The sequence below is a fragment of the Eumetopias jubatus genome, unplaced genomic scaffold (assembly GCF_037043125.1).
Source record: "Eumetopias jubatus isolate StellerSeaLion01/CBP00866 unplaced genomic scaffold, mEumJub1_p1.0 scaffold_7, whole genome shotgun sequence".
Lineage (NCBI taxonomy): Eukaryota > Metazoa > Chordata > Mammalia > Carnivora > Otariidae > Eumetopias > Eumetopias jubatus.
Genome location: NW_028274813.1, coordinates 25,623,297 through 25,641,172, shown reverse-complemented (window position 1 = coordinate 25,641,172; position 17,876 = coordinate 25,623,297). Strand labels below are relative to the sequence as shown.

Here is a 17,876-nt window from a genome sequence, read left to right as displayed (position 1 = left end):
GGCAAGGAAGCTGGCGGGAGGCAGGGAGTTTGGATGGCCACGTCCCAGCCTTAGAGGGACCAGCGCATCTTGGGTACACATTCTGGAACCAGCTGAGAGTGTAGGAATGAAGCTATGCTCCTTCTCCAAGTGGCAAAGGAGTCCTAGCTGCTTTGGTAACAAGGGGCAGAACAGTGGAGGCATCTTGGGTAGGGAGCCAGTAACACCCCAGCACGCTAAAGCCACTTGCCCCAGGCTGAGTCCTCACAGTAACGATAATACTGCATTTATCAGGTGCTTACTAAGTGCCTGGTAATGTACTATTTCTTTTAATCCTCACCACTACCCTCTGAGGCATAGAGACATTTGCTCTGTTGCAGAAATGAGGATACAGTCTCAGAGAGCCTAAGTAACTTGGCCAAAATAACACAGCATCTAAGACTCCAGAGTCTTACCTTCCTCGTTCGGCTTTTCTCCCAAGAGGAAGAGGCAGGACCCTGGAGGCAGGGGCTGAGTGTGGCTGCAGGAGGTCAGGAGTCACTGGGGTCAGCCAGTTAGAACAGCTACCCTTGGCGGTTTGGTGCCTAAGCTAACCCGGCACGCAAAGGCATTGCCCTGCTCTTTTGAGGAACTCAGCAGCCTCGCCCCGCCTTCCTTGGCAGCCTGCCCAGAGCTTCCAGCTCACTTGACCCATACGGCACCCTTGCCTTCCCGCCTTTGGCAGGCGGGCATTGGGTGCTGCAGTGCAGAGTGGTGACTCAAGCTCTTTAAGGAATGTCAGGAGAAGGCGGGTTATTTTCCCTGAGCCCCCAGATTGGGTGCCAGGAAATGGCCTTGGCTTCAGCTCAGCCCCTGCTGTAAGCCAGCTGTCAGCAGGTGCCCGCCTGTCCTGCTGGATTTAGGTAACTTTTGAACCCCTAATTCATGCCTGAGTCCAAAGCCCTCCTCGGGATTTTTAGAGGACTCCCAACAGCATCCGTCATCACTGTGGCCCATGCATCCTGCCATGCTGTCTCAGGCCCCCACCAGGCCCCTGGCCACAGGGCACCTGGGCACAGAGCTCAGCCCCGTTGTCTGTGTTTGCATTCTGTGTAAGCATTCTGTCAGGTCAGTGATGGCCCCGGAGACGAGCTGGTGCCTGGTGGCAGCAACAACAGTAGTCTAGTGATGATGGTGGTCATGATGCCACCAGCCAGGCATCCCTTTGGGACAAGTACTGTTTCAGTCCTTGACCTGTACTAACTCATTTAACCTCTTGAGGTAGGTGTGGCCATTATCTCATTTACCAAATGAGAAAAATAAGGCACAGAGAAGTTAAATAACTTGCCTAAAGTCACACAGCTGGCAAGTGAGGGACACAGGACTCCAGCTCCCCTGTCCACCTGGCACCTCCAGGGCAGTGACCGGTCTGCTCCTGGTCAAGTCCTTCAGGGTCTCCGCTACCGCCTCTCGGTGGTTTCCCGAGAGATGACCTTCCGAGATACAGATGGCTCCCTGGCTCCAAGGCTCAGCTCTGTCACGGGCCTCTGTGACCTCAGGCTGGCAGTTTAGCCTCTGCGAGCCTCCGTCCCCTTCTCTGTAAAGTGAGGGTCTGGGGGGCGGCGGCAACAGCACAGGGTTTCCCCCCACCCCCCGTGCCAGGGGCGTCCGGCCGTGTGCACTGACGCTCGCCCTGTGCCCACAGATTCCATGTACATCGAGGATCTGGAGGCAGTGCAGAAGCTGCAGGACCTGCTGCACGAGGCACTGCAGGACTACGAGCTGAGCCAGCGCCACGAGGAGCCCCGGCGGACGGGCAAGCTGCTGCTGACGCTGCCCCTGCTGCGACAGACGGCCGCCAAGGCCGTGCAGCACTTCTACAGCGTCAAACTGCAGGGCAAGGTCCCCATGCACAAACTCTTCCTGGAGATGCTGGAGGCCAAGGTCTGATGGCCCGGCACCCAGACCGACTCCCGCCCGCGGACACACCGGCCGACGGACCACCGCGGAATGTCCGCGGCCACCAGCCTCGCCCTTCAAGCCCTGTATCATGGCCATGAGCAGCCCCAGAGGAAGGGCGCGCTCGCCTCCGGGCTGTGCACCAAGTCCCGAGTGCAACGGGGCCGGGGAACAGGGAGGGGAGGGCAGGGTGTGGGCTCATCTGTAACTGGCTTTTTCTTTGGTATGTTTTTTCCTTCTCCATGGGCAGTGCTGAGGTCTGGGCCAGGGCTGACTCCCTTGAGACTGGAGACCATCGAGGAAGCGCTCCCTCCCTCCGAACCCCCAAGAGATGGCAGTGCATAGCCTAGCCCCACCCCCATCCCCCCCCCACCCTGTGCACTGGGTGGGCAGTGCTCAGCGCCCAGGACCCCACCCAATTCAGGCTGGGTGCCACCCGGAAATTGTCCCTTCCCAGAGGGCAGGTGTTTTCTTCCAGAGGCTCCGCCTACTCTGAGGTTCTTGGGTTCCCTCCAGAGGCCCCACACCTTCCCCAGTCCAGGCGGCTCCTGTCCTGCAGCCTTTCAGCCTGGCACACACGCAGCTGCCGGAGCTTGTGCTTCTTCCTGGGCACCCACCCCTCAGTGCCCTCCCACCTGCCGTCACCACGGCGCCAAGGCCCACCTGTCTTGGTCCTCTCCTCGTCCCTCCCAAGAGATCCCTGCTACGTCCTGCCCCTACCGCAGAGCTCACTCAATGGGTTCAGCCAGCCAAGGTGAATTCAGGTCCATAGCTGGGAACAGTGCTGGCTCCGAGAAGAGCAGGGTCCAGGCAATATTCCCCAGAGCTCCCCCTTGTGCTTGCTTCTCCCCTTCCCCCGGTCAGCCTTCAGGGCAGGTCCGGAGCAGGTGGGCCTGTGGGAAGTTGGGGAGTCTAGGGGCCTGGCCCCCTCTGAGGGCACCCTGGGCACTGATTTCCAGGCTGGCAGTCCTGGGAGGATTGGGGCAAGATGGGGAGAGGTTCGAACCCATTTTTGCGGAGCACAGAAGGCCCCAGAAGCGAGATAAGCAGGTGGGGAACCCTGAAGAGGGGGCGCTCAGGAGAAGTTGCCAGCCTGCCGAAGGGCTGGCTTCTGGGGGCAATAGACACCAGGTCACCCCATGCCCTGCATTCCAGAGGGTTGGGCAGATCTGTCACAGGAGGGGTAAGGTGTGACGTAGCTCCCCGAGTGCACTGAGAAGGCCCAGCTGTGTGGCAGGACACCCCCCACCCCCCGTCTTCCTGGCTGCTGTGTTGGGTGACTAACCAGCCCGGTTTGCCCAGAATGTTCCTGGTTTTACCACTGAAAGGTTGTGTCCCGGGAAACCCCTCAGTCCCAGGCAAATGGGGACAGTCACCAGATTTCTGGGAGCGGCCTCGAGGGTCAGTCATAACCCACTCGGGGCGCCCTTAGCGCCCCCTCTGCTGCACCCGGGTTGGCCCATGGCCGCACAGGGGCCCCTGAGGATGAAGGGGGGGGTTGGGCGTGCTGGGGAAAGCCCCTTCCGAGCAGCTGCCTTCGAAGTGGGGATCAGCAGTCCTGCCTGGGACACTTCTGGGGGATCTGCACCCATGGCCCCCGACCTCCTGGCACGTGGAGAGGCGGGCGGATCGGCCCGCCCATTGCCGGGTACCCACGGGCCAGGTGCCGTCTCCCACAGCCCTGCAGCCTTCCATGGGAGCAGCTGATGCTGGTTTCGCCTTGCTGCCTCTCCCCATCCCCTGTCCCCAGACACCACCATCTGAACTGTGCTAGGACTTGCTGAGGTCACCCCAGGCCTGAGGTTGGCTAAGACCCAGCAGCTGCCCAGGGACTCTCTGATGTCCTCCTGTGCAACATATAAAGTGTTCCAAGAGGCCTCACGGCCCAGTGAAGTGTGCTGTCCCGTTAGCCTGTGGGGAATGCAAGGCCACAGCCACTGACGGTCTGTGTTGGAATTACTGTCCAGGATGCTTCGTCCCTAGCTCTCTGGGCAGTCCCAGTCCGGGTGGGCACGCAGGCATCGAAGCATCAAGGGACCCGAGCAAAGCCCCCAGCCTGACAACTGGTACGAGCGATGCCCTAAGGTCCGAACTTGAGGTCCCTCGTGAGAGAAGCCGGGGTCTGCTCTTTGGGAGCCTCCCCCCGGCCGCCTCCTGTGCTGTGCTTGAGGGGGTGCCGAAGGTGGCACCCCGGTGTGAGCATGAGGCCAGGGCCCATGCATGGCTACTGTTCGCAGCCCATCCTTTTTAGGAGAAGCATCTCGGCTCCTGGTACAACGGGTTGGGGGTGGCTGGGTATTGTGTACACATGTGTGGATAGATCCGGGGCTTCTGCAAGTGTCCTGCCGTCTGAGCCTCCTTCTAGCAGTGAGGGGGAGGTGGCAAGCCCGATGGCTCTGTGCCAGGGAGCTGGACGCTGCTCGTATCCTGAAACCCCGGTAGCCGCGGGAGTTGGATCCAGCACAATGGGATCCCTGGCACCTGGGAAAGGCCCTGGTGTGTACTAATGGAGCCACTGGACATGCAAAGAAAAAATGTAGGCCAACTTCTTGGCTGGAGGCCTCGCCAGCTTTGGAGCCACCCAGGAAGAGGGGGCCCTGACTTAGTGGGGGATGGTGAAGCGAGAATTTAGGACACCCACCCCGCCCCCAAAACGGGATGGAACTCGCACCCCCCTCCCCCCCCCACAAATCTGCTGTTCCTGGCAAATCTGTAAAGAGGAAATTGCGCCCTTCTCACTTGTACTCTCATGATACAGGTCATTGAAATGAACCGAGAAATAAAATGTAAAAATCCAACCGTGGAGGAGGTGGTATTGGCTGGGTGGTGGTTGCTAATCCCCGCGTCCCTACCCTTTCTACAGCTGCTGGGCTGGTTTTGTCACACGTGGACCTGGGTAGTGGCCCCAGTTTCGGCATCCAGGAAACTTCCCAGGCCATGATTGAAGAAACGAGTAGGAAGATCTCAAAACCGGAGCAGGGTATTGGTGGGGAGACCAGGCAGGGGCCTCCCTCCCCTCCTCCAGACCCTCCCCTCCCCCTGTGCAGGTGGGAGAAGGGGGGGCAGGGGGGCGGGGGAGCGGGGGAGACAAACCAAGAACACAGAGGCCCATGCCCACGGAACAGCACCAAAGAAAAGCACGATGTGGAAAGATTGTTTTATTTTCTGATAATGATTAAACGGCTGGAATGGCTTCTTAAGATGTATATATATTTTTAAAATGGCAGCCCCTCATTGCATCTCCCTCTGTACGTATTTGCCTCTGTGTGTGTTCTCTCCCAGACCCCCACCCCCACCCCGTGTAAATCAAATGCCCTAGGATTCTTCTGTCCTGGTCCCATGTATTTGGCATCTAATAAATAAGGAACGGCTTGTTGGAGAGTTTCTTCACACGTGACCTTTCCGGGCTCGCTGTCCCCTGGATAGCACTGCCCTCAGGCCTCAGGCCAATGCTGGGCCTGGCCATCAGGAGAACGAGCTCAGCCTCAGAGTTCTCCGGGTGTTCAAGTAGGCATTTGAAAAGCATGTTCAGCAGCAAAGCTTTAGGAATGCAACTTGAGAAATAGGATACATAGGTAGGTCTGAGAAGCCCCCTGCTACTTTTTAAAAGACTTTTGGCATTAATGTGAGGCACTCTATTATCTTCACTTAATGCCAGAAAAATGGAACATCACATGGATGTGAACCAAAACAGTTCACTGCCTTAGGATTCTGAAATGCATCTGTGTATGCATGCCCATAATGCTGACTGCACAAAGGGCCCACATGTCATCCACACTCGGGAGCAGTGAGCAGCAGAGGGGATGGCCTGAAAGAAAGTGAGGAGCACTGTATTAGGATGCCTTTCGTTACAAGTAAAAGACACCCCAGTTTCTATCAGCTAGTGGATTAATTGTCTCGGACTTAAATGAAGTCCAGAAGTGGGGCAAGCATCAGGTAGGGTTTGATCCAGAGGTTCTCAAAGTCAATAGCACAATGGCTCTGCTTCTCTGGTTCTCTCAGTTCTGCCCTCTTCTGTCTGCTTTGACCTCAAGCTAGCCTCTTTAATGGTAGCAAGCCTGCCAGCTTTTTATTTCACATTGTAAGGAGAGAGAGAACATCTCTTCCTACAGGGGTGGAAAGTATCTGAGCATCATTCTGAATCCCAGTGGCTCTTTTGCTTATCTCTTAAGGGATCATCGGGACCAGCTTCAGTGGGTACTAATCTGTCTCATTTGACTGTTAAGCTGTTACACAAAATGGGTTGAGTTGGGAGTCTAGAAGACAACCAGCCAACCATGATGCCCACAGAACTCTCATACATGGACAGTTCAGGCTCTGGTCAACTTTCAATGAGCTGTTTATATGTTTTCTGAAGCTCTTGGAAGATCATGTTCACATAGCCAGCAGTCTTTGAACTTGATACTTAGCAAGTCTTATGCATGAAACGTATTAGGGGAATGTTTTGTGGGAATGAAAGTACCCAGTTTGTGGATTATTTTTAGGTAATTTCCCAATGTACCCTCACTACCTCACGTGTGTATGCCTACACACTTATACACACACACACACACACACACACACACACACACACACACACACAGCTGGTAGTCATGCTGCCACCTTAAGAAAAAATAATCAGGAAAGACAGTCAACCATAATATCACATAATATAACCAAAATAGAAATATTGGACCATCTGTATTTTAGGATTTTCTGTACTACTGCTTTCATCTGTATGAATAATTGTGATCAGACTAGCTAATAGCTCATCTTCAAAAAGACTTAAACCTCATTCATATATCTCTCTTCATTCATTCTCCAAATATTCTTCCCTTTTTGTTACGAAGAAGTGAAAGGGGAAAACACAATTTAGGGTCATTCATTCGTTCAACAAATAATCTACTGAGGGTCTGCCCTGTGCCAGTATCAGTAAAGAGAACAAGCACAATCTTTATTTTCATGTAGCACACAGTCTAGTGGGAGGAAGAGAGAGACAGTGAGAACAATAAATAACCAAATTACATAGTTTGTTAGATAAGTTCCGTGAGGGAAAAAGCAGGGTATGAGGGGTCAGGAACGGGGACGTAGGATATAATTTTAAAAGGAATGGTCAGAGCAGCTTCAGTGAGAGTGTTACATGTAACAGTAAGATGTAGAAAGTGAGGGCCACGTGGGTGTCTGGAGAAAAAGGTCTCCAAGCAGCAGGACCAGCAAGTGCAAAGGCCCTGAGGTAGCAGTATGCCACATGTGTTCAGTGAACGTCAAGGAAACAAGTGTGGCTGAGGTGGAATGGGTGAGGCAAGGGGAGAGTGGGGCAAGTCATGCAGGGAACATGAGGCCATAGTAAGTGAGGTTTTCACTCTAAGTGGAAGATTTTGAATAGAAGAGCGCCATGATCACACGTCTCAACAGGAGCCTTTGGCTGCTGTGTGGATATCAAGCTGTAGGAGGACCCGGGTGGAAGACCAACTAGGAGACCACTGATGAGGTGACTGGCTTGGACCAGAGTTAGAGGAGAGCAGGTATGAAGAAGCACTTGGGTCCTGGGTCTAATTTGAAGCCACCAGGGTTGTCATCCATTGAGGTGGAAAGACGCAGAGAGGGCAAGCCTGGGGGCTAGGTGGGAGAATCAAGCACGTTAAGTTAGAGATGCTGTTGAATGTCCAGGCAGAGATGCCAGGAAGGCAGCAGGCCACAAGGACAGTGTAATAGGGAGTGGCGAATGAACTTCATTGATAACAGGTGTTCAGACAGGATCTTCACCAGCCCTGAATTCCTTCTCACACCAGCCAAAGCCCTCCGTTGTTCTCTAGCCTCAAAAGCAGTAAAGTAAAACTCATCTTAGAAACACAGTTTTCCAGGGGCACCTGGGTGGCTCAGTCGTTGGGCATCTGCCTTCGGCTCAGGTCATGATCCCAGGGTCCTGGGATCGAGCCCCACATCAGGCTCCCTGCTCGGCGGGAAGCCTGCTTCTCCCTCTCCCACTCCCCCTGCTTGTGTTCCCACTCTATCTCTCTCTGTCAAATAAGTAAAATCTGGGAGAAAGAAGAAAGAGGAAAGAAAGAAAGAAAAAGAAAAGAAAGAAAGAAAGAAAAAGAAAGAAAGAAAGAAGAAAGAGAAAAAGAAAAAGAAGAAAGAAGAAAGAAAGAAAGAAAAGAAAAAAAAAAGAAAGAAAGAAAGAAAGAAAGAAAGAAAGAGAAAAGAAAGAAAGAAAGATTTGACAGTTGCGAGAAATGAGCCTGGACTCTAGCCTTGCCCTCAATTCTCGAAAACAGTGCAGGGTGTGGACTGGGAGGTGCACAGCTGCTTTCTTGGTTTGCACCAGCAGTTCTCAAATGGGGTGACTGTGCCCCCAAGGGCATGCTTGGCAATGTCTGGATATGTCTTTTGTTGTCATGCTAGAGGTGCCGCCGGCATCTAGTGGGTAGAGGCCAGGGGATGCTGCTACAGCGCACAGGACGGCCCCACATGCAGGCTCACCCGACCCACAGTGTCAACGGGGCTGAGACAGAGACATCCTGATTTACACTTATTCTGGGCATCATCAAGATAAATCACTCAGCATTCCACAGAACAGAATTTGGGGGTGTCAACTCATTACTAAGCTCTTCCTGGTACTAGATGCCACCTCTGCCCTGCCTGGTCTGGCTCTGACCCCAGAACATGTGTCCAGGGGAAACCCCCATGCTCTCCATGAGTGGCTCTTGTTCAGATCCAAGCGAAGGGAGGGGAGGGCAGGGGAGGGGAGGGGAGGGCCTGGGTCCTACCATCCTTAAGCGGTCAGGTCACGACCAATTTCCTTTTGCTCAGAAACTTGAGGTTGAGGGAAACACCCATGGCTTCCCATCTGGAAGAAGGGGGGACCCCTCTGGCAGACCTATGTGCTCCCTGTTTAAGGGTGGTAAGAACAGAGGTAACCCCACATCTGCCTCCTCCTAGCCCCACATGGCTCGCGCCCATGACTGTCCCCACGTTCTGCTCCATCTGTGGGTTTTCTCTTGTTACTCTCTTCCCTCGCCTGGGCTGGGCAGGAGAGCCTGTGGTCAGAAGCCAGCCTTCTTCCCTACAGAGGGCTGGGAAGGGGGGCGAGACGGGGTTAGGAATCTTTAGAGATCTTTTCTCTGGGAAACTGGTCTCATTTCTGCAGACATCCCTCCCTTGTCAGCCAAATGCCCAGCCCATCTGTGCCAAGAGCCCTTCGGCAGCTGTCACAAGGCAAAGCGAAGGCCCTGGGGCTCTCACTTGGGTCCTGAAGAGTCTCTCCCCACTTCCCCTGTGGAGAAGAGGGACAACCAGACCCTCCTGTCCCCTCTTCCCACAGGCAGACCTGACAAGCCCCCACAATCAAGCTTGGAGCGAGTCCAAAATAGGGTGTGAAGGAGGGGGCCAGCCACGCTCCCCAGCTGGCCCAGGATGACTTGAGAATGGACTGCACTTCCACCCCCAGGGCTCATTCTCAAGGCCCCTCATTAAACACAAGTCCTAGACAAAGCCCCAGTGCCCAGCCAGTCACTGCCAAAGAAACAACAATCCAGCAAGCCACAAAATAACCCAAAGTGACCCAAATCTCTACCCTCAGCATTGTCCACCCCATTCATGGGATGTTGCATTACTAATGCACTGCAAAGCCCCATCAGAGACCTCTTGTCTTCATCTCCCTGCCCCATGCAGAGCCACTCCTGCAAATCTCTCTTGAGCACCTCCAAACTGCCCCCAGCTTCCCCAGCTCAGCCTCCTGGGCACCCCTCCTCAGACCTTCATCGGCTCTTCATTACCTAGGCCAGCTAAGCCTGTTGAGCTTCCTTCCACTCTCATGCATGAGCTGAAGGAGAGCCAGAAGCTGATCCAGGGAGCAAAATCTCCTCGCTCGCAGAGGGTATGGGGTGGGGGGCAGGGGAGGAAGACTGAAAACCTCGCCATCTCACATACTTTATTCTGCCTCTGTTGCAAATTCACTTCGCTCCCAAAGAACAGAAGCCCCCGGAATCCCAGAGAGCTGTCCTTCCCCTGCCCGCAGGCTTGGCCACAGACATGGGAGCTGCACAGAACCGGGACATGCCCTTCCGGGGACCCACCTCCAGGCTCACAGGCTGGCAGAGGTGTCTTCTTTCAGCAAACACCCAGAAAGGCAAATCTTTTCCGTGCTGCTGTCATTTTTCCTGAGTGATTCTGGTCGCTTCGGCCCGCTCTTTGTTTATTCATTCATCACATGGCAGAGAGCAAGATCTGGGGAGCATGGTGGGGGCTCCTGCTTTGGCAGAGAAGACAAACTTCAAACTAGCAGTTCACAAGGGTATCTTATGCAGGAGACTTTCGGTGACATGTGAGAGCAGGAGTGGGTAACAAGGGGACCAAAGCAGCCTTTTGATGGGGGAGGGTTGGCCAAGGAAGCCATATTGCAGAAGCAGGCGGAGGCTGAGATCTGAAGAAGTGGAGGGAGCTAGGGGAGGCCACAGGGGTGTTTCAGGGAGAGAGGTTGCTGTCCAGGCCGAGACAAGAGAAAGAGGGGCTGATGTGTTCCAGGCTTGCTCAAGAGACCGGAAGAAAAGACCATCTGATTGGTGGGTGGGTGGCAGAGGAGAGGCAAAGAAGAGGGGCCAGATTGCACGGGACTTGGTTAGCCTTGTTCAGGACATTGTTGTCTACCTCAGAACAAAGGGGGAAACCCTGGCAGAGTTTTAAGCAAGGGAGGAACATCATCAGATCTGTCTTTCCCACTGAGATACAGTAGGTCAAGCTTTCTGTCCTCAATGGATTGGCCCCCTGGCGAAGCATGAGCTTTGGATTCAAACTGGCCTCAGCTCAGAAGTCCCTGGTCTGCTCTTACTGGCGGTGTGGCCCTGGTCCTGCCAACTCCCTCCCCATCTGCACAGTGAAGCTGATCAGACCCTGTAACGATGCTAACAGGCTACATGAATGGGATGTTAGCTGTATCCCAGACACTTTACACATATTGTCCCTTCATTCCCCACGAGTGTTTGACATAAATGCTGCTGTCTTCATTTTATGGGAGCTTAAAGCTTCAGAAAGCTTAACCAACTTGCTTACAGTCATAGAGCCCAGATTTGAATCCAGATCTGTATAGGCTCAGTTCCAGTCCCTTCTTTTAACCGCCATGCCGTGTTTCAGACTAGCCATCTAAAGGGGCAGACATACAGTAGGCACTCAACATATGTCGATTCCTTTCGCCCTCTCCTCCCAAGTCAGGGAAGCACCCAGCCTCACAGACGCCATCCCCAGCTGCAGATGTCTACCCCCACCCCTGCCAAGGACAGCTTGCCGCCCATCCGGCTCAGCTCCCTCATATGTGCAGCTGGACAGGAAGGGAAGGAGGAGACACGAACAAGTATTCTCGGTGGGCTTCTGTGCCCTGCTGCTATGTGCCCTATGCCCCTTAGTCGTTAGACTTTCCCCCAAGTCATGCCCCTTGTAAGTAACTGAGCTAGGAGAACGCTGCTGGCCCTTGGACCACATTACTGGGGACAAAATTCCAGGGACTTCTTACCTTATTCTTTCCTGCTTGTCTTTGGAGAGAAAAAAAATTCACCTAATATTATGGACCAATGTTATGGTGACATTTTTATCATTAACATTAAAGGTCCCTAGGGGGAAGGCTTAGACTTGTGAAGAGGAAAAGTGTCAGCTGTGTGGTATCAGAGGTCAGAGCTTCGAGAAGGAATCCAGTGTCCCCAGACAGAATACTGAGGACATTAAGGGTGACCTCTGGCTTGCATCTTGGGAGGGGGAGGTCGACACAGATGTCTGGAGCGAGTATTTTGTGTCCTTCAAATCATGTTGCGCAGGTGTTTGGCCCTGGCTAAGGTTACTCTTCTAGGGACAGGTCTCCTGCAGGGTGGGTCTGGGATAGTGTGCCGATGTCAGGCACAGATGAGGGGGCCAGGTGATCCCTGCTTGGCCCTGGCCAGAGACCTATGTCCTTCTTTATCCTATGGACCATGCAACCCATCCCTGTTCCACACCGGGGTCACTGCTGGGGATGGGGTGGGATGTGGAGAGTGAGCTGGAGGCCAGTAGAGGAGAGAGGCTGGGGACAGATGTGGTAGAAAATGCTGGAGAATTTGGCTCAGAGGAAATGTTCCTGGAAGGAAACAAAGCTCCCCCAGCTTCCTCTGGAAATTGCTTTGTTTAAAATGCAAAGTGCAGATGTGTTTAGATGACATCTCTGCATCCATCACCCTATGCAAATGCCGACCCTGGGGAAGAGGAGCCCCTGTAAGTCACTTGGATCCCCCTAATTGAGTGTGTGTGGTGATGGCAGGCCAAGGGGGCAGCGCAGGGGCGGGTGACAGCTCGCCACCCAGGAGAAGCGCTTGATAAGGGATCGGGGGGAGGGAGCCAAGCCTTGGGGGGTGGGTTGGTGGGGCCCCATCTGTGCCCAGCCCAGCAGTAGGAATGAGCTCGGCCCCCTGCACCACCAGCCCCTCCCCAGGCTAGCTGCTCATGGATGCGGATGCAGAGGCGGATGCGGGATGTGGGGTGTGGGATGCAAGCCACTGAAGGACAGAGCTCTAAACAAGGAACTGCCAGGCTCAGGAACAGTGAATTAAGTCCTCTGGGGGAGCCCGGAGGATGCCCCTTGCCTGAACACTCTGCCCCAGGAAGAGAGACTGAAGAGATTGAATCCTGGTTAGGGGTGGGGTGGGGCTCTTCAACTTAAGGTCGCCATCTGATATCTCAATCAATCACCATACCGGAGGCTTCCGTGCGGTGTTCCAGACTCGGCTTGTATGCCTTCAGTGACAGAACCATACCGTCCTGGTAGGATTCCCAGAGAAAATCCATGATGCCCAGTTACATCTAAATGTCAGATAAACAAGGAGTGATCTTGTAGTCTAAGCATGTCCTAAATATTGCATGGGATTATTTGTTGTTTGTCTGACATTTAAATGTAACTGGGTGCCCCGTATTTTCATTTGCTAAATCTGGCAAGACTACATTCCTGGACAATCCATCCCATTTTCTGCAAACATCTGATCACTAACTCGTGGGTTGAGCTTGCCTCTGCTTTTCTTTTGTTTCTACCCAGCTCCCCACACCCTTGCTCCCCCCACCAAATACCCCCGCCCCACCCCCTTGTATCCCCCCACTCCATCCCGGTTCTGCCTTCTGGACCACATACCATAGTATTGCCTGGGCCGCATACCCATTTTGCCTCCTTTTATCTGTCACAGATTATCTCCTACCTCCCACCACCCATACATTTCTTGCACTGCCGTCTCCTTCTTAGCTTCTGCCTACAGCCCTCAACCCTGGGGAGCTCTGCTCAGCCTGGCGGCTAGCTCCCCTAGCAACACACGTTCTTCAGTATGCATTCCTGGACCCAACAGGTATTCGTTGAGTTCCTGCTATGTGTCTGACCCGTGGCTAGACACTGAGAATACAGTAGTAAACCAGACAGGAGGGTCTCTGCTCCCCTGGGGCTTCCATACTAGTTGGGTGAAAAAGAGGCAGCAGCTAATGAAGTAATTACAAGCGTGAGTGCTAGAAAGGACAAAAGGAACTGAGACGGAGAATAATGGGATGGGGAGGCAACATTAAAACCAAGATCTGAAAGAGGAGACAATGCTAACCATGTAAAGAGTGGGTGGCAGCATGCTCCCAGTAGAGGAAGCAGCATGTGCAAAGGCCCAGTGGGTGAGAATGAATCTCTGCAGCAGCCTTAATGTTAAACAGCTCTTTTATTCCTCAGACTTTTTAATTTTCTATTCTCACCTATATTTTTATTTTATCCTCCGCGGATATTCCAATTTCCAGCATTCTTAAGGTCCCAAATCAATCCTGTCCTTTAGCAGGTGACATCACTTCCTGATTCACCAGAAGATGGAGCCAATACAGCTCCCTTCTATCATCCAGTTTCCCCCCACGATCACATACCAGTGTCTTCCTTTCCTTTGCTCTTGAAATAAGATGTTTTGTTATTTGTTGAAATAAGGTGTTTCCCTCCGTAGCCAGCCTGACTTGGCCCACCTCACGAGCCCCTTTTGGGCCTTTGTGCCATCAGTGTTGTCCTCTCTTGTCTCCTCAACCTTGCCCATTCCACTGGCCCCTCCTCCCCCACCTTCAAACCAGCTCAGCTATGACGGCTCATCTTCCGGCTGTGACTTGATCTTTTCTTTGTGTTCTCTGCCATCTTTTCCTGAAGACCTCCCCACTCAGTCTTTATCCACGCCTTCTGTCTTCCACTGTCTTCCACCCAGTTGCCTCTGCTCTTTAAAAGGCTCTTGGTGCTGCCTTTCCCAGACTCTCTGGACCTGTGGTTCTTCTCCCTCACTCCCTGTGCATGCCTGTGTTTCGCTGCCAGGGGTTTCATAGTTATTTCCTTACAGGAAAGCAAGGTGCCTGAAGTCAGTGTCTTTTACCGTCCAAAGCACAGTAGTTTGCCCACAGGAATTGCTCAGCAAATGTTTGAGTTGAATTCAATTGGGGTGTCTCTTGGGCTTCTGGAAACCGATGTGGGAGCATTCTCCCTAGGGTGAAATACGAGAGGGCTCCCCTCAGTGGCAGGGGATACAGGCAGGATGGGGAGGTTGGATTGGAGGTGGGGATTCGAGACGGCGAGAAGGAAGAAGGGACAGGTGGAGGGTGCCAGCTTTTACAAAAGGATGATAAATGATAACAGCACTGGGAACAAAACCAAACATCCTTCATGTTGTCAGAGTGATGAAACCAGCACATTCCAAGACGCGGGCACCAGGCAGTGCCTTGTTTTGGAAGAGGCATAGGCTCTCGGTCTCCTTCTGCTCAGAGTCAACAGCCCAATTCATCTTCCTTGGGGTGTCTTCTGGAACTTGGGGGGGAATGGGTACCCTGGGGTTAGTGAGAAGGAGGGAAGTCAACCTGAGCCATCTGTCCTCCTCAATGTCCCCTTGCTGGGTCAGTAGTGGTCTCAAGGGACCCTACTGGACCATTGGATGCCTGGGGTCAACTAGATGGTGTTGGCTTCTAGTTGTGGGGCCTTTGTCCTGCCCTCTTCTATGGAGCACTGAAATATTAAAGTAAAGATGCTCTAAGAATAAGCAAATGGAAATACACCTGCTGGGAGTGATGAGAAGATCCCAGAGACTTAACTGCCACACATTTTCTTTCTTTGTCCACAGACAGAGAGTGTGAAGTAGAAGAAACCCTGTACTGAGAGTCAGGGAACCTGCCTGGATTCGGGGCCCAGCTTTGCTGTGGAAGAACCAGGGACCCCAGACAATTGTTTTACCTCTCTGGGTCTGATTTCCTAATCTCCAACTTGTTGGGTCGAGTAAAGGAGCCCTACATTACCTTCCAGTTTTCTCATTCTGCTATTCCTTGTGCAACTCAGCAGCAGACATCTGGGTTTTCTCAAACTTAGCATTCCTTTTTTCTTTTTATGATAACAGCATCCCACTTCTCTGTTCCCTTTCCAGAGTCCTGCCAACCATACTGTCCTCCCCCCATAAGGGGTGGGGCCACGATCTGAGCTCAGCCAATCAGACTCTGAGATGGGGTCACGAGACAGGGTCACATGAGGGCAGCCCCCTACGGATTCTGCTATGGTTTCCAACTACCTGTCTGCTCAGGTTCCTGCCCTACCTGCAGTCGTACTGCCCATCTCCTCCCTGGTTCAGCAAACTCTCCAGTGTGGCTCTAATAAAAACCCCCTTTCTCCAGGGTCAGTGCCTGGTGCTTGCAATCAATGACCTTGACATATTGTTAGAATCCTGAATCCAGGATCAGAAAGTGACTGCAAAAGACATGGGCCAACTTGTCAGTGAAGCTGCCTCCTGACTAAGGAGGCTTTTAATAAAGAAATAGGGAGTAACCTGGCTGAGCTTCACTGCCTACCTCCTGAGACAAAAAGGCCCATGTCCAGCAATCGGGGAGCTCTTGGAGAAGAGAACTTCGAGGCCTCCCGAGAACATGCCATATATGTTAGTTATTCCTGGCATTTCACACCAAGTGAATTCCTCCGTGCCCATGCCCAAACAAGGGTACCCCTGCGACCTGAATGATGCTTCCCGTCTCAGCATGGGGCCAGGTAAATCAACAGTGTGCAAAACCTCAGCAACTGCCCTTGACCAGACACTGTCCAGTAGCACTTAACAAGTCAGCAAGGAAGTAGCCCACTGGCGCCTTCCATGGGCTTAGAGAGTGTGCCTTGCCCACGGGAAGGCCTTAACACATGTACTGTTGAATGTCTAAAGCTTGGGCAGCTGGAAAGAGCTTGAGCAAGAGCAGAGGTCAGGGACTGCATCTTTGCCAAAGGGACTTGAGTCTAAAAATGCTGAATAGAGGTCATTTGGCCACCTAGGGAGTAAGCCTAAAAAAAAAAACAAAACATAACTTTGGACTTATCTAGGTCCTTCCTTATAGGATAGTGTTTCTAAAAGTGTGGTTGCAAGATATTTTCTGGTGGCACTTGGACATTTAAAAAATTTTTATTTTTAAATTTCCTTTGTTTTATTTTATTTCAATGTGTATTACATAAAATATCATTAGCGTATCCAAACATATGATCTACAGATATTTTGCTTGGGAAGAAGCTAAAGTACATACATAAGGCTAAAAAAGTGAGTTGGTTTCAATAAAGATATTCAGGAAATAACAATATAAGGGGGAGATGGGTTTGGTGAACTTTGTGAATGTGGAACTGGAAGAAATGAATTTGGACAGCAGCTGGGCAAGGGAAGTCTAGCTCCCCTGGCCCCACTCCTGCCTCCAGGCAGCCCTGTCCCCCCGCAGCATGGCTGGGTGAGGATCCTATCAAAGACTGTGAGATGCTGCAGGCACAGGCCGGGCTCCTTCACGTTGAATCCTCTGTGTCTAGTGCACCACCAGCAAATAGGAAGTATTCACAGATTGAATAATAGTTTTATGCTCTGCCTTATTCTAGAAAACAGCTAAAGCAGACAACACAGAACAGACTTGCACAGAAGGAAAACAGGACACATCTCCTGGCCCCTCTTTCACAACAGGTGTACCCTGTCCAACTGGTCAACCAATCCTATCCACTTGATAGGCAGCTTTAAGCTACGCACTTCTGTCTGCTACCATCCATCCTCATTTGCTACTGCCTGGGTCAGGCCACCAACATCACTCACCGGACTTACTATTTGCCACCATCTCCCAACTGTTCTTCCTGACTTTATTCTCGTCACAGTTAAGTGATTTTTTTTTTCCACACAACAGCCAAAGAGTTGTCCAAAATGCAGCTCAACATCTGATGTCTTCTTGTTATGCACAGGGTGAAGGCCACAGTCTTCAGGAAGGCAAGAAATGCCTTTCGTGGCCTGGCCTCTGCCTACCCCTCCAACATCATCTCTTACTGTTTGTATTCCATACCCCGAAGTGCCAGCCATATTTTAGTCTTTCCTGAAAGCATCTTGCCTCCAGGCTTTTGCATATACCATTCCCACTGCTTGAAATGCCCTTCCCTTTCTTCTTCTGTCTCACTCCTCCTTAATCCTCAGGATCCGCTCAAGCATCATCTCCTTTAAGAAGCCAGCCCAGACTTCTCGGTGTAGATGTTAGGTTCCCATAGCAGCTGCATTTACTTATAGCACTTAAAATAATGGGTCCCAGGTGTTTGTTTGCTTGTCTACCTGCCACATAAAGTCCTTACGATCTTTGAAGGCAGAGGCCATACTTATTCACCTTTGCATTCCCAGAACCTAGCCCAGCAATGGACTGAGAATAGGCTTTCAGCAAATATTTGATGACTGAGTAGCTGATGGCCACAGGTCTGGGAAACTGCCTGGGCAATGGGTTTGGGACCACGGTCTCTTAAACTCATTCGTGCTGTTCACCATATATTTCTAACTCCCCACCTGCTTGGCAGACAGTAGGTTTGCACTCCCTGGCCTCCTTGTGGTTGGGTAGGGACCATGTGATCATTCTGGTCAATGGAGTTATGAGCAGAATTACCATGTGTCACTTATAGGCTGAAGCATTTAATTGCTAGAGTTCTCTTTCCCTCTGCTTTGACAACC

At 52.3% G+C, this 17,876-nt stretch overlaps 1 protein-coding gene across 4 annotated transcripts in view; it reads left to right on the top strand.

Annotated features, from left to right (window-relative positions):
* ESRRB (estrogen related receptor beta) overlaps nucleotides 1–1,908 on the top strand; it is a 105,308-nt gene extending 103,400 nt beyond the window's left edge. For all 4 annotated transcript variants that reach the window (XM_088025022.1, XM_088025025.1, XM_088025023.1 and 1 more), the window contains one exon: nucleotides 1,664–1,908. In XM_088025022.1, coding sequence (XP_087881148.1) covers nucleotides 1,664–1,908 — 245 coding nt within the window. The remainder of the gene's footprint in view (nucleotides 1–1,663) is intronic.
* The last annotated feature ends 15,968 nt before the right edge of the window (nucleotides 1,909–17,876 follow it).